Source organism: Panthera pardus, unplaced genomic scaffold (assembly GCF_024362965.1).
Source record: "Panthera pardus isolate Hobbes unplaced genomic scaffold, ASM2436296v1 HiC_scaffold_12, whole genome shotgun sequence".
Classification (NCBI taxonomy): Eukaryota; Metazoa; Chordata; class Mammalia; order Carnivora; family Felidae; genus Panthera; species Panthera pardus.
The window spans coordinates 103,667,954-103,681,153 of record NW_026526677.1 but is presented as its reverse complement, the minus strand read 5'-3'; the positions used below and the strand labels follow the sequence as shown (position 1 = coordinate 103,681,153).

At 56.7% G+C, this 13,200-nt stretch overlaps 1 protein-coding gene across 2 annotated transcripts in view; it reads right to left on the bottom strand.

Moving 5' to 3' along the window:
- Positions 1-3,724: 3,724 nt before the first annotated feature.
- Positions 3,725-13,200, bottom strand: part of DRD2 (dopamine receptor D2) — a 64,770-nt gene continuing 55,294 nt past the window's right edge. Inside the window, exons 3-8 of one of the 2 annotated variants that reach the window (XM_019469125.2) lie at positions 12,172-12,281; positions 11,045-11,181; positions 9,628-9,818; positions 8,628-8,714; positions 6,758-7,085; positions 3,725-5,015 (exon numbers count right to left, since the gene is read on the bottom strand). In XM_019469125.2, the coding sequence (XP_019324670.1) occupies positions 4,822-5,015; positions 6,758-7,085; positions 8,628-8,714; positions 9,628-9,818; positions 11,045-11,181; positions 12,172-12,281 (1,047 nt within the window). In that variant the 3' untranslated portion in view covers positions 3,725-4,821. The remainder of the gene's footprint in view (positions 5,016-6,757; positions 7,086-8,627; positions 8,715-9,627; positions 9,819-11,044; positions 11,182-12,171; positions 12,282-13,200) is intronic. The other variant, XM_019469126.2, reaches the window with a different exon arrangement.

Sequence of the window (13,200 nt, the reverse complement as noted above, 5' to 3'; positions counted from 1 at the left end):
TGGGGATTCCCCCCAGCAGCCCTGCTTTATTTGGCAAGTAGCAGAGCTGGGGTGGGAGAGGGGGTGGGAAGCTGTCCTTACCAGGTACCTCTTCTCCCTGCACCGCATAACCCCACAAAGCCAGGGTGGAAGCCACCTCTTCCGGAGATGGTCTGCTCTGTCCCCACCAGCTTTCCGCTCCCCTGGACTCTCCAGACCCAGGGCCAGGGGCACTGGGTTGGCAGGAGAGGACCCTCAGGCACATGCATGACAAGACTCTGACCTGCAGCCCCCCTAAAAACTACTTCCCTGGGGTGCCTGGGTGGTTTAGTCTGTTACGTGGTTAAGCATCTGACTCTTGATTTCACCTCAGGTCATTATCTCACTGTCATGAGATTGAGCCCCACATTGGGTTCTGGGTTAAGTGTGGAGCTCGCATGGGATTCTCGTCCTCCCTCAAAATAAATAAATAAACATTAAAAAAATAAAGATTTTAAGAAATAAATAAAATAAATAAAAACTACTCCCTTGCCCTGCACACACACACCTCCCACCCCCACCCCACTCATTAGCTCTGCAGCCCAAAAGGCTACCAGGCTGTTCACAGGCACCGGAGGGCAACCTCCTAAAAGACAGGGGCCCAGATGCTTTTTCTTTCCCTCTCTCCCCACCTTTTTAAAAATCATCTCGGGGCACCTGGGTGGCTTAGTAGGTTGAGCATCCGACTTCGGCTCAGGTCATGATCTCGCGGTTTGTGAGTTCGAGCCCCGCGTCGGGCTCTGTGCTGACAGCTCCGAGCCTGGAGCCTGCTTCCGATTCTGTGTCTCCCTCTCTCTCTGCCCCCACTCACACTCTGTCTCTCTCTCCTTCAAAAATAAATAAACATTAAATTTTTTTTTTTTAATCGTCCCACACTAGCTTCCTCCAGCTTTGCTCAGGGCTTGTCAGGAAACAGGCAGAATGGACAGTGTCAGACGTAAATTTGGAACACTGAATTCAAAGGTCAGCCTGTCATCAAGGCAACGAGTCTCCTTAAGAGAGGCAGCCTAACAGGGGATCCCATGGGTGGGGGCCCAGGGTTAGGAAGACAGGAGCACGTGGGGCAAAGCCCACACGGCCCCTGCATAGGATGGGGGCTAATGGCCACAAACATAGCCTGGGTCCTGGGGCCCAGGAGGGCAGGGAGGCAGTGGGGCACAGGGCTAGGCCAGGGAAGGGATCCCGGGCAGGTGGACATACTGCCCCCAAGGCAGGCTGGTCGTCAGTGTCCCTGATTGCAGATGACTGACTGCCCGTGTTCTGAGCCCACCAGGGAAGCAGGACAGATGGTCACTTCTTTCGAGGGCCTCTTGCCTCACCATTCAGGCAGTGCTCTATGCCCTCAGCCCTCCTACTCTCACCAGGGCTGCTGTGCCCCACATCATTGTCATCTATGGGACCTGTGCCTCCACACCCAGCCAGGGCTCTGTCATGGGTGACTCACAGCTTTAACAGCTGTTGCATGATTGTGGGCCATAGACTCTGCAAGAACAGGGGTCACATCCACCTTTTTCCTGTTGCACACCTAGCACCTTGCTCAGGGCCTGGAGCACAATGGTTGCTCGAGAAAGATCCACGGAGGAAGCCACCGGCTGGCTGGATGGATGGATGGATGAAATGCAGTTTCTCTTGCACTACCGGCCTTCCCAATTTCCATCTCCCCAGCCAGGGGCCACCTGGGACTCCTCCGGAACCCACTAGGGGAAGAGTAAGGGGAGAGGGCCGGAAACTTTGAAAACTTGCAGTCACACGGGGACATCTGAGGGAACATACACGCAAAGTGCCCGGCTGTGCCTGACCCGGTGCTGGGTGTTGGGGGTGGGGGGGCTGTCAGACTCCACCTGCTGTAAAGGCAGATAAATGACCCCTTGGTTGAAAGTCATGCTTCGGAGAAAGACAGTCATAGAGACAGAAGCCCAGGGAAGGCGGAGGAGAGAAATCAGAGCACTGCAGCAGTAGTCAGGGACTCCTGGGAGAGAAGCAGAGCCTGGGCCGCCCCCTTCCACCTCAGAGTTCTCTCGGGTCCCCACGCCCATTCCTCTGTCCCCGAAGAGTTGAGGGGGGAGGGGGCGGAGCCGGCCCTCCCCCTGCCCACTCCAGCTGTCAATCTGCTGTCTGGAAGAAAGACTTGAAGCTTCATGACAACTGTGGGCAACTTTCCTCTGCCCCGCCTCCCGCCCCTGCCTGCCCTCTTGCCCTCTCCTCCCATCAGCGCCCTTTCCAGACTGCTGGGAGCCTGGCTCCCCTCCCTCTCTAGCTACCTGCTGTCCCCTCTTCCTCCCTTCCTCCCTTCCTCCCTTCCTTCCTTCCTTCCTTCCTTCCTTCCTTCCTTCCTTCCTTCCTTCCCTTCTGCTCCCCTCCCTCCCTCCCTCCTTCCTTTCTTTCCTTCCTCCCTCCCTCCATCCCTCCCTGCCTTCCTTCCTTCCCTGTCTCCCTCCTTCCACCCTCTTTTACTCTCTCCTCTGTCATCTCTTCCAATTCCCACAGCTGAGAAACCTGTGTGACCTTATAGTTTCTAATGATGCAATGAGATTTGAAGCTTCCGTCCAGGGCAAGATCTTTCATAGGCTGAGTGTGCACTGTGTCTGTGTGCATACCTGTGTGTGCATCGGCAGCAGAGAAGTCTCTAGGGTCTCTAACCCCACTGAGGGTCCGACGCCTTCCCCAGGAGGTGGTCACTGGGTTACTGACACCCTCTGAGCTGGACTAGGGGCCCATTTTGCCCAGCTTCTGGGACCTGGGTGCTCCCGGGTACAGGAGCCTCCCCTGGGGCTTAGCAGGTTCAGGGAAAAGATCAAAGTCCATAATTAAATGTTCAGGGCAAGTTAAGTGCTCCAAAGTTTGGTGCTAAAAATATTGTATTTAGCATGCAAATTATGCCCTGACAGCTCCCCGGAGCCTGAGCCCGTGGGAGCCGGCACGTTGTTTGTCATCATCGCTGTTATTCTCAAGGTAGTAAGAATATTCCTCCTTTGCCAGGTTGATTTATATTTCATTTCTTAAAGCCAAATTTCTGTTTTCAGGGCAATGCCAATTTGTGGCCCCAGAGAGCTTGGAGCTGTGACTGATCTGGAGGCCAAGAGGAGGGGGACCACCTAGGTCATGTCACACAGGCCCTCCCTGCCTCCCCAACTTGCTGCAGAGGAAGGGGGTCCTGATGTGAGCCAGAAGTCAGGGCAAGGGGCTGACACAAACACGGACACAGCCAGCAGCTCAAAGGGCACCTTTTCCATGGAGCCTTCTCTGCGTGGTGGGTCATAAGAGCTGAGGTCCTTCAGAGGTGCCAGGACCTGGAGAGGAGGAGGTGGGAAGTGGGGACAGCCTGGCCTTCCTACAAGAGGGATCGGGGAGCCCTGGGTGTGCTCTGGGATTCCCACTGGGAACTTTCTCCCGTCCCATCTTGGTTGACAGTTGAGGCTCAGGGCCAGCCAGTAGCAGGGCTGAGAGCGTTCAGGTCTCCTGGGCTCAAGGGACAGGGAAGGGGAAAACACAGGCGCACATATCTTCTCCCCGGTCCTCCTGGAGCACCTCCTTTCCCCCCCGCACCACCCCCCCCCCCCGGGCGTCCACCCTGGTGGCTGTGGCCAGGGTCATCCCTTTGTGGAAGGGGGCTGCGGAAGGCTCCCCCAACTCTGATCCCAGCACAGACACCTGCTGCGGAGGACAAAGTTCGGTACCGGTTCCCTTCCACCCGAGGGGCCTCGCATATGACTCTTGTCAAAGTTTTATTAGTTTGGAGCATGTGTAGTGATGTTACAGAGTCTGGGACCCAGGGCCCCGCCCACAAACTGCAACCTCCCTCCTCCCTCAGGGCAGGGCCAGCCCAGGCTAAGTGATATTCAGCAGCCCCCTCACCATGGGCTCCTCTAAGGCGGAGAAAGTGGAAGGGGAAGGGGGCAGGAGAGAGGAGAGGCAAAAGGCAAAGGAGAGTGGTTTTGCGGCAGAGTGTGGCAGGAGGAAGTCCCCCAGAGAACCAACATCCACCCCGGACCCCGGATGCGGCCACAAGCCCACCTTCCCTGCCCTCTCACAGGTTGGCCCAACAGTTGCTAGAGAAGGGATGCACCGAGTCAGTTAGGAGGCAGCAGCGTGGGCTTGGGGGACGTTCCGCTCCCCGCAGACCTTCCTGGGGCCTTTCAAGCCCAGGGTTCCTGCCCTCAGCAGGTGTGGAAATCACATGGGTTGCTGGAGGCACAGTGGGGTGGGGTGGGAGCCACTGCTGTGGAAACAGAGGCTCCCGTCGGGCAGGAAAGGGAGTGAATGAAGATTTTTGGCTTGGGCTTCTCTGATGCTCACCCTGTGGTCTGGTATTTACATGGGTCTCCCAGGACTGAGTTTCCTGGGGCCTTGGCAAGAGCTCTGGCTTCCCAGGCATGGGCCTTGTGGGGTGGGAACCGTCCATCCCTCCACACTGCCCGCTTCAACACAGGCCTACGAAGACCAGGCCAAACCCCACAGAAAGCACGGCCTCTGAGCCCTACCCCTGTTCCTGGTGACCCCAGAAGCCCAGAGAAAGGTCAGAGAAGGCGGCTGTGTCTTTGGTGCCAAGGGGAGATGGCCTAGAGGTGGGAGGGGGGCTCTGTGAGCCGCCCCTGAGCCAGGGGTCCAGCCCTTCGGCTGGCACCGTGCCTGGCTCCCCAGCACTACCCTGGAGGAGTGAGGGTGTGCGAGCTCTGAGGGGCGTGGAGTCAAGCTAGAGCCTGCCGGGGACAAAGAGAAGGCCAAGTCCGCCCTGCACCACCCCCATCCACAGCTCCCAGGAACGGAGACCCGGCTGGCCTGTGCAGGGAGGCGGGAAGCGGGTCAGCAATGCAGGATCTTCATGAAGGCCTTGCGGAACTCAATGTTGAAGGTCGTGTAGATGATGGGGTTCACGGCACTGTTGACATAGCCCAGCCACGTGAAGGCGCTGTACAGGACGGGCGGGATGTTGCAATCACAGTGTATATTCAGGATGTGGGTGATGAAGAAGGGCAGCCAGCAGATGATGAACACGCCTGGGGGAGAGGGCGGCAATCAGGCAGGCAGAGGCTGGGCTGGGAAGGCCCACACGAAGACAGACCCTGGCCCAGGAGCCCTGCAGGAGGAGGCTCAGCCTCAGATTCTAGAGCCGTCTCTGACACCCGTTTGCAATGAAGGCCACTTTCCTTCCCTCGGCCTCATTTTCCTCACCTGTCAAATGGGTATAATAACACCTACCCCACAGGGAAGGATAGTGGGCTTGAAGGCAAATCCACGAGGTTAACATTCTGACACAAGTCAGTACAGATGGAGATATGTACTCTACTTTCTGGTCATCTCTGAGAAACACATCTTCCTCAGTGGCCGGAAGTGGAACATTTGGTCACTGCAGGTTGGGGATGCACCGTTTGGGCCCGAGGGACAAAAGGGAGAGCTAGATACCCATCTCACTTAGGCTCCTGGCATCCCTGTGAGGTGGACGGGAAACTGAGGCTCCCACAGGCCCTGTGATGTACACAAGGCCACCCCGTTCATGAGGGATGAAGCCAAGACCCGCTGAGTTCCAGTCTATTGAGGTCTGTCCCACCAGTGGCCAGCCTCTCCCTATGCCTTCCCCAGCCCTTGGGGGGTACCTCTTCCTAATTGCTGCTTTGGGACGCTCTGACCTAGACCAACCTCCCTCCCGCCTGCTTTGTCCATCTGACTCAGGACCTCGTGCTCTGGCGGGACTCTCGGCATGGTGGCATCATGAGCCCAGAATGCCCCACAAGCACCCAGGGAGTCCCCAGGACTGAAGAGAGACCCCACGGACCAGAGCAGAGGGCACAGCGACAACCCTCCTCTGTCACCCCCAGCCACATGATCAAGGCTCTGTCCCTTAACCTGCGGTGACCCTGTGTGTGCGTTCATAAAAGCAGGGTAGTAACTCTGGTCCCGCTCACGCCACAGGACTGGCCGGAGGTCAGAGGGGATGGTGGGTCTGGAAGGGTGCCCCGTGATAGCCTGGGTGCTGCAGGGAAGGCACAGTCACATTGGCCCCTCCTGTTCCCAACCAGCCACATCACATCATGTCCAGTCTTGTGTTTTGACTTGCCATCTGGGGTTTTCTAGGAAACTTTTATTTGAAAGCCTTGCCTGGCTGACAGAGCCATGCCCTCATTCAGATGGCTCCCCCCTCCAGGCCCCTTTCCTTGTTCACAGCTCTGGTCCCACAGGGTCTTGGTTGAGCTGAAGTGAACTGAATTTCCAATTCCTCAACAATAGCAACATTACCCAAACCATACTGATAACACATCCCTGTGTACACTGCTTCGCACTTTACAAAATGCTTTCACCTTTGTGTACCATCTGACCACCACAACAGCCCCGAGAAGCAATCTCCTGCTGAGGGGACTCCAGAGAGAGATGGTGACTGGCCCAGGACCATGATGCTCTGGAGGTCGCCATGGTCGACTGGCCAAGCTCACTGACTCTGAAGTCAGACTCCCTGAGTTTAAATCATAGGTCTTCCTTGGGCATGTTATATACCCACTCCAGACCTCAGTTTCCCCATGTGTAAAAGGAGCATAATTATAGAATCTACCTAATGGGGTACATCAGTGGGAGTGGCCTGCACCTGAGAAAGTGCTGGTCCCCTGGCCCGCCAGCCATGGTTAGGAAGGGGATGGCAGGTAACAGGACCCATCCTGGTGGGCGGACCCATGGTGATGGTGATGGGTCCTTTCCTCAGTGATGGCTGGACAGAGCCGGGCTGTGGCCGTCGGCCAGCCTGACTCACCGAGAACAATGGCGAGCATCTGGGTGGCTTTCTTCTCCTTCTGCTGGGAGAGCTTCCTGCGGCTCATGGTCTTGAGAGAGGTCCGGGTTTTGCCATTGGGCATGGACTGGATCTCAAAGATCTTGGCAATCTTGGGGTGGTCTTTGGCATGCCCATTCTTCTCTGGTTTGGCGGGGCTGTCGGCCGTGCTGTGGAGGCCGTGGTGGGATGGGTCGGGGAGGGTCAGCTGGTGGTGGCTGGGCGGTATGGGGCTGTACCGGGTCCTCTCGGGGGGGCTGGTGCTGGACAGCATCTCCATCTCTAGTTCCTGGGCTCGGCGGGCAGCCTCCTGCACAGGGGCAGAGAACTCTGGGTAAAGCCAGGCCAGTTCACAGGCATTAGCCACGCAGCCTCACCTGGCCCCACCCGGCCCTGCCCTCTCTTCCTTTAGAGACTCCCACAAACACCACAGGGTCACTCTGCCGAACATGGGGAGGTCGGGACGGTCTGGGCCGCAGGGCAGTCCCTGCCTGCGGGGTCATCCCCAGCACTTGGCCCCGAGCAATACTTATGCAGCCTCAATAACCCCACAACCATCTGTGAGGGCTTATTACCCCCAGCATTTCTCTCTTATTGACTGAGCAACACTTACTGAGTACCAGTGAGCTCCAGGCACCGAGCTGGCTGCTGGGAATACATTACTGGTTTGGCATTCAGTGCCTGCCTGCAGGAGCTCATGTTCTAACTGCATAGAGGGTACCCCTGTTCTTCCTGCTGGGCTGAATCGAGGGGCCGCAAGGCAGACCTGAGACACCCCACCACGTTCTCCTTGTAGACTGATCCCCGTGCCAAAGGGCTAGCCCCAGGTCTCCCCCCAATCCTTCCTGCCAAGCTGACCTGGCGGCCTTGGTGGGGGATCCACTCATGGCCTCCCAGGTTCCCCAGACCGTGGAGTATCAGCTTGAACTTCTCAAATGCAGCCTTGCTCTGCACCCGGTAGGGGGTGGGGGGTGGGGGGGTGGGTGGTGATATAACTCAGCTGCTGCCCCCATCCCAGTCCTGAATGCCCGTTTGGCACCCATCTCATAAAGGGAGTCCTACCCTTGCCGTGCAAGTGAACAGTGGGGACCCCGCTTCCTGTGGACACCTGACCTGAACTTCATGTGCGGCTCTGGGTGGGTTCCCTGGCCCAGCTGGGGCTGCGGCATCTGCTGCTGGGATCCTGCTGCTACTTCCTCTGGGCAGAGCCTGGGGTCTGCTGTGCTTCCACGTCTCCAGGCTCTACTTTCGGGCTGCACTGCCCCACCAGCCCCAAGGCTGCTCTGCTCGCTCCCCTACTCACCCCCTCCATGCCCAGCCTCCAGCCCCAGAACCTGCCTGTAGTAAGGAAGCACATGCAAGAGGGAAGAGCAGCAGAGGCGTGGACTTCGGAGTCATGTGGGTTTGGGCTCAAATATGCACTATCTCACTGTTTCGCCTCGGGTGAGTTACCTACCCTCTCTGAGCCTCTGTTTCCTCTTCCATAAAGTTAAAATCAATAAGCTCAATAAGACTTACCTCTCAGGGTCGCTGTGAGGATTTGATGAGACAGTAGGAACACGGTGGGTGTTCAGTGAATGGTAACAGCCACTCTTCTTATTTGAATTATGTTATTACGGCCAAGTCCTCTCTCCCAACCATTTTCTTGCGCTAGGGGTGCCTATCTGTGCCTTGCAGAATCGAGCCGTCTTGCTGCATGCCTGCTTGTGAGGTGTGCATGGTGAGTCTGGCCTCAGAGGCAAAGTGGGGGAGGCTGGGATGTGCGCTGCCGGTGGGGTTTCTGAGAATCACGGCAGCTGGGTTTCCCTAGGGGCGGAAGGACCTGGCTCTGGTCCCTGACCTGAGCACTTACCACTCTCCTCCTGTTCACTGGGAAACTCCCATTGGACTTGATGATAACGGTGCAGAGTTTCATATCCTCGGGGTGAGTGCAGGTGCCCTGTGGAGTGAGCCAGTACACTGGTCATGACGGGCAGGCGGCTGGGGACAGACACCCGACGTGGGGTGGTCAGGCTGGGCACCGGGGCTCAGAGAAGGGCAGAGGAGGAGTTGGTCCTGTGAGGGGAAAAGGTGGGCAGGACGAGGGACAAACGGGCCCTGACTTTAATGGGGTACCTGTTAAGGGTCTGGCACATGCTAGACATATTCATATCCCTCTCACGTTGAATCCTCAAGACCACGCTGAGAGGCTGGCATTATGATTCCCATTTAACAGATGAGGAAACCGAGGCTCAGAGAAGTTAAGCAACCTGCCCAAGGTCACTCAGCAAAAAAGGTGGCAGTGCCAGGCCTTGAACCCGATGTGTCTAACCCCAAGATCCTGGTTCCTTCCAGGCCCACATACTGTCTTCCCATACAGGGAGGGCTGAGCAGAGGGGAGAATTCACAAGACATAAGGGGGAGGCAGTGGAAGCAAGGTGGAGGAGAGGAGGAGGAAAGAGCGGGGAGGAAGGAGGAGGTGCACACAGAGGGGAGCACAGGGAGCATGGAAGGTAAAGGGGAGGGAGGGAAGCACAGAGGGAGGAAAGGCAGAGAGAGGGGCCACAGCAAAGAAGGACAAGTGATGGGAAAGGAAGGAGAGGAGAGGGTGCATTCAGACAAGGATCTCCAAGCAAAGACTTCTCCCAGATGGTGTCCACCACCTGCCCTGCCTCCATCCGGCTCCTGGAGATTCGGTCATCCCACGGAGGTCCACGCCTTCAGACTGTGCCCTGCCCAGGTCCAGGTCCGTGGAGCCCCCTCCAGCCTAAGCCCCGCCCCACTGCACTGCCCTGGGCCTCCACCTGCGCCTGGGCAAGCTCCCTTGATAATGGTGAGGTGTGGGCATTGGAGGGGGTGGGGGATCTGGGGACCTTGAGCGGGGCCTTCAGGTTGGCCCTAAAAGCCCGGCTGCTGCGCTTCGTGTTGACCCGTTTGCGGCGCCTGCGGAGGACGATGTAGATCTTGATGTAGACCAGCAGGGTGACGATGAAGGGCACGTAGAAGGAGACGATGGAGGAGTACACCACGAACGCGGGGTTGGCGATTATGCACTCGTTCTGGTCTGGGGGGGGAAGGAGAGCCCAGAGGGGACGTCAGCATCCCACAGGGCCACAGCGCCACAGCGCCACAAGAGACCTTTCCCTCCTCTGCCAGACTCCAGCAGCGAGGTCACCGAGAGCACGCCTAGGTGTCTAAGGCCACCCGGAAATGCTAGATGTAAATGAACGTGCACCATAAACCAGAGATTTCAAATCACAACTGTGAGCAACAAGCTAAGCTCTCATGGACTATTTCTGAGTTTTCCCATTAACATTCCCTCCTTATTTCATTATTAGTTTTATTGCCCGTGAACACATGAGTGGGGCCAGTGTGCTTGGAAAAAATAACAGAAGGGAATTATTGTCAAAGAGTAAACCCTTATTTTAACCCTTGCTGTATACATGGGGGCGGTCTACCACCTTTCAATTTTAGGGACAAGGTGACTTGGTCCTATTTGCTCAACCCTGTGTTCTGATGTGTTTCCAAGTTCCCTTCCTGGTCTAGAAGATGTCTGACTTCTATCTCAGGGCCTTTCCAGATTGATCTGAGCATATGCTCAGGGAATAAGCCTATTCCCCACTTCTTGGAATTCCTACAAGAGGTACTTTGCAAGGCTTCTTGGTGTCCTGCCCTGTAAGGGTCTCCAGAGGTGCACCTGCCTCACTGGAGCCTGCCTGATGAGAGAAAGCTCTCTGCCCACGCCGGCAGGCAGGCAGGCCAACACCTATTTCCTCTACGTCAGACACACAGGACAGGTGCAGTGGGCTAGCTTCTATTATTTCTACCTCTCTTGCTCCAAAGGACTCAGGTCTGTGCAGAGCTGGGCCAGCTTGGACTGCAGCCTCATCACCACAAACAGCATCACCGTGGGGTGGGGATGGGACCCCGTAGTCACCCCCCCCCCATGTGTGCATATGCACGCGCACACACACACGCAAACACATGCAGTTGGTGGGGCTGTCTGGCCTGTTTCGGTTAAATAAACAAAGTTGAAAATGGCCAGACATCCTCCTGAATCATTACCCCCACTCTTCACGCAACCCCATTATGCCTCAAGCATAATGGTTCCTCTCCGGCCCATCCAGGTACAACTGAGAGTCAGGCTTGGCCGGGGAGACCCAGCCTGGTCTCAGCCTAGGCTGTCAAAAAGGTCATCCCCCTAAGTCTGCGCCAGAGGCTCAGCTCTCTCGGGGTCCCGTGCAGCGAAGGGGGGCAGCGGAACCCCAGGCAGACAGAGACAGGACTCACCTGTGTTGTTGAGTCCGAAGAGCAGTGGGCAGGAGATGGTAAAGGACAGGACCCAGACGATGGCGATCATGACAGTGACTCGGCGCTTGGAGCTGTAGCGGGTGTTGTAGAGCATGGGCATGGCCACGGCTGTGTACCTGCAAGGTCACGGGGCAGGGGACCCTGAGTCTGGGGTACAGGCCCAGGAACTCATTCCACAGCAGGCACACACCAGAGACACCCCACACCTTGAGGAGTTCCAGTTGTCTGAAATTCCCTGAAAGCTGCCTGTCTACCCTAAATCACTCCTTTCTCCTGCCCCAGCTCAGACAGCAAGGGTAGTTGGTGATACTTTAGTGACTGACCGGCTATCATGTAATCCTGGGCCATATCTATTACTCCAGTATCCCTACTCGGATTTTAAGGTTTTTGAGGGACCAGGGTCTGGGTCTTTGCACCTCTGAAACTGCACCCATGCTGTGCTCACAGAAAGTGGAAGCGTTTGTTGACGGATTGGTAGCCAGGCTCCTCGGAGAAAGAATTCAGCCCCATTCAGCAGAAAATAATAACGGTGGAAATCATTCGCCTCCTTGACCCAGCACTTCTCATATAGTAGCTCATTTCACCTTCCAAGAATCCTGCCAGGGGAGCCCAGCCAGGGGAGCCCGCGTGGCCTGCGTGTGCAAATCAGTGAAAGGCTCCGAGGGTATAGTTTAACAAAGTGAGCACAACCCAGACCCCCTTGGCCGTGTGCCTGCCCTGTGCTGGACAGGAAATACACAACCGGACACTGTGGCCCCACCTGGACAGGGGTCATCGTCCTTGATTTCTAGACAAGATAGGGTTCTGAGAATGTGCACATTCTGCCCAAGGTCACTTAAGTAGGAAGCGATAGACCTAGGGCTGCCGTCAACATTGGGAACTTTCTCCTCTTCACCAGTCTCTGCTGGGTATCCTTGGTAGCATCTCCATCTGTACGATGGCCTCGCATGAGGTGGTCTGGACTCTCCCAGACAGATGCACGTGCACCTATATGCATGTGCACGTACACATGTGCACACACACATGGACTCACAGGCACACAGCCTGCCTCTTCAGCCCGAAAGGCCAATGGCTTGGGTCCCCTCTCCCACCTTGGCTGGGCTCACCTGTCGATGCTGATGGCACATAGGTTCAGGATGCTTGCTGTGCACATCATGACGTCCAGAGTGACAAAGATGTCACAGTGAATCCTGCTGAATTTCCACTCGCCCACCACCTGGGGACAAAGCACCATAAGGGGGGACGGAAGAGGGACGATGAGCTCAGGCCGCATAGTTTGGCTCTCCTGGGGCAGACTGGGCCACAGGCCCAGAGGACAGCTGTGGGGGTCTTGCAGGTCTCCAGTTGGGGCCCGGGAGAGACGTGGGGCAGCAAAGGGAAGCCGTGCCCCTGGCTGTCTGAGGCACTTGTCCCTGCTCCCCTCCCCTGCTAGACACATAGGGCCATTTTGTGCCAAAAACCGGACTAGAAGAATGATGACCAATTTACACCTAGTGCCTCAACTTTGAGCCTTCGTCTGTAAAACATCCGTGTGATCTACTTGCATCCCATTCTGCCAATGGAGAAACTGAGCCTCAAAAATGGGCAGTGACTTGCCCAAGGCCATTCTGCTCAGCTTCTGATCCTGCCCTGATCCCAGGTTTCTGGGGGAGCCAGGCAGCTCCTTCGGGACCAGCATGGTGTGTGGCCCAGTCGGGGCCCAGCGAGTGTCTGTTAAGGACAACAGTGAGGACCATGGCTCTGAGACCAAGAAGACAGTTCTGCTCTTTGTCCCACCTGGAGAATTCAGGACGGAAAACCTGGGCTCAAGCTCTGGAAACACCAGAAGAGGGTGCGGAGGGGCGGCTGTACCCATATATCCTTGTATGATGGAACTGAGGAGGCCCGCTCCTGCACCCCTCTCCCCCTTACACACACAGACACACACGCACACACACTCACTTTCCCGTACGCCCATGCACATCCATACCACCCACTTAAATGCACAGGCACACACACTCATGCAGCGAGCTGGCCCAGGCAAATTTGGAAGTGTGGAACACTCTGACCCTGACCTTGAGACACATCCTAGGCCTCTACCAATAGGAGAAAAAGGAGCAGGAAAGCCCCCCTCCCAGGGCCTGGGGCAAGGCAGT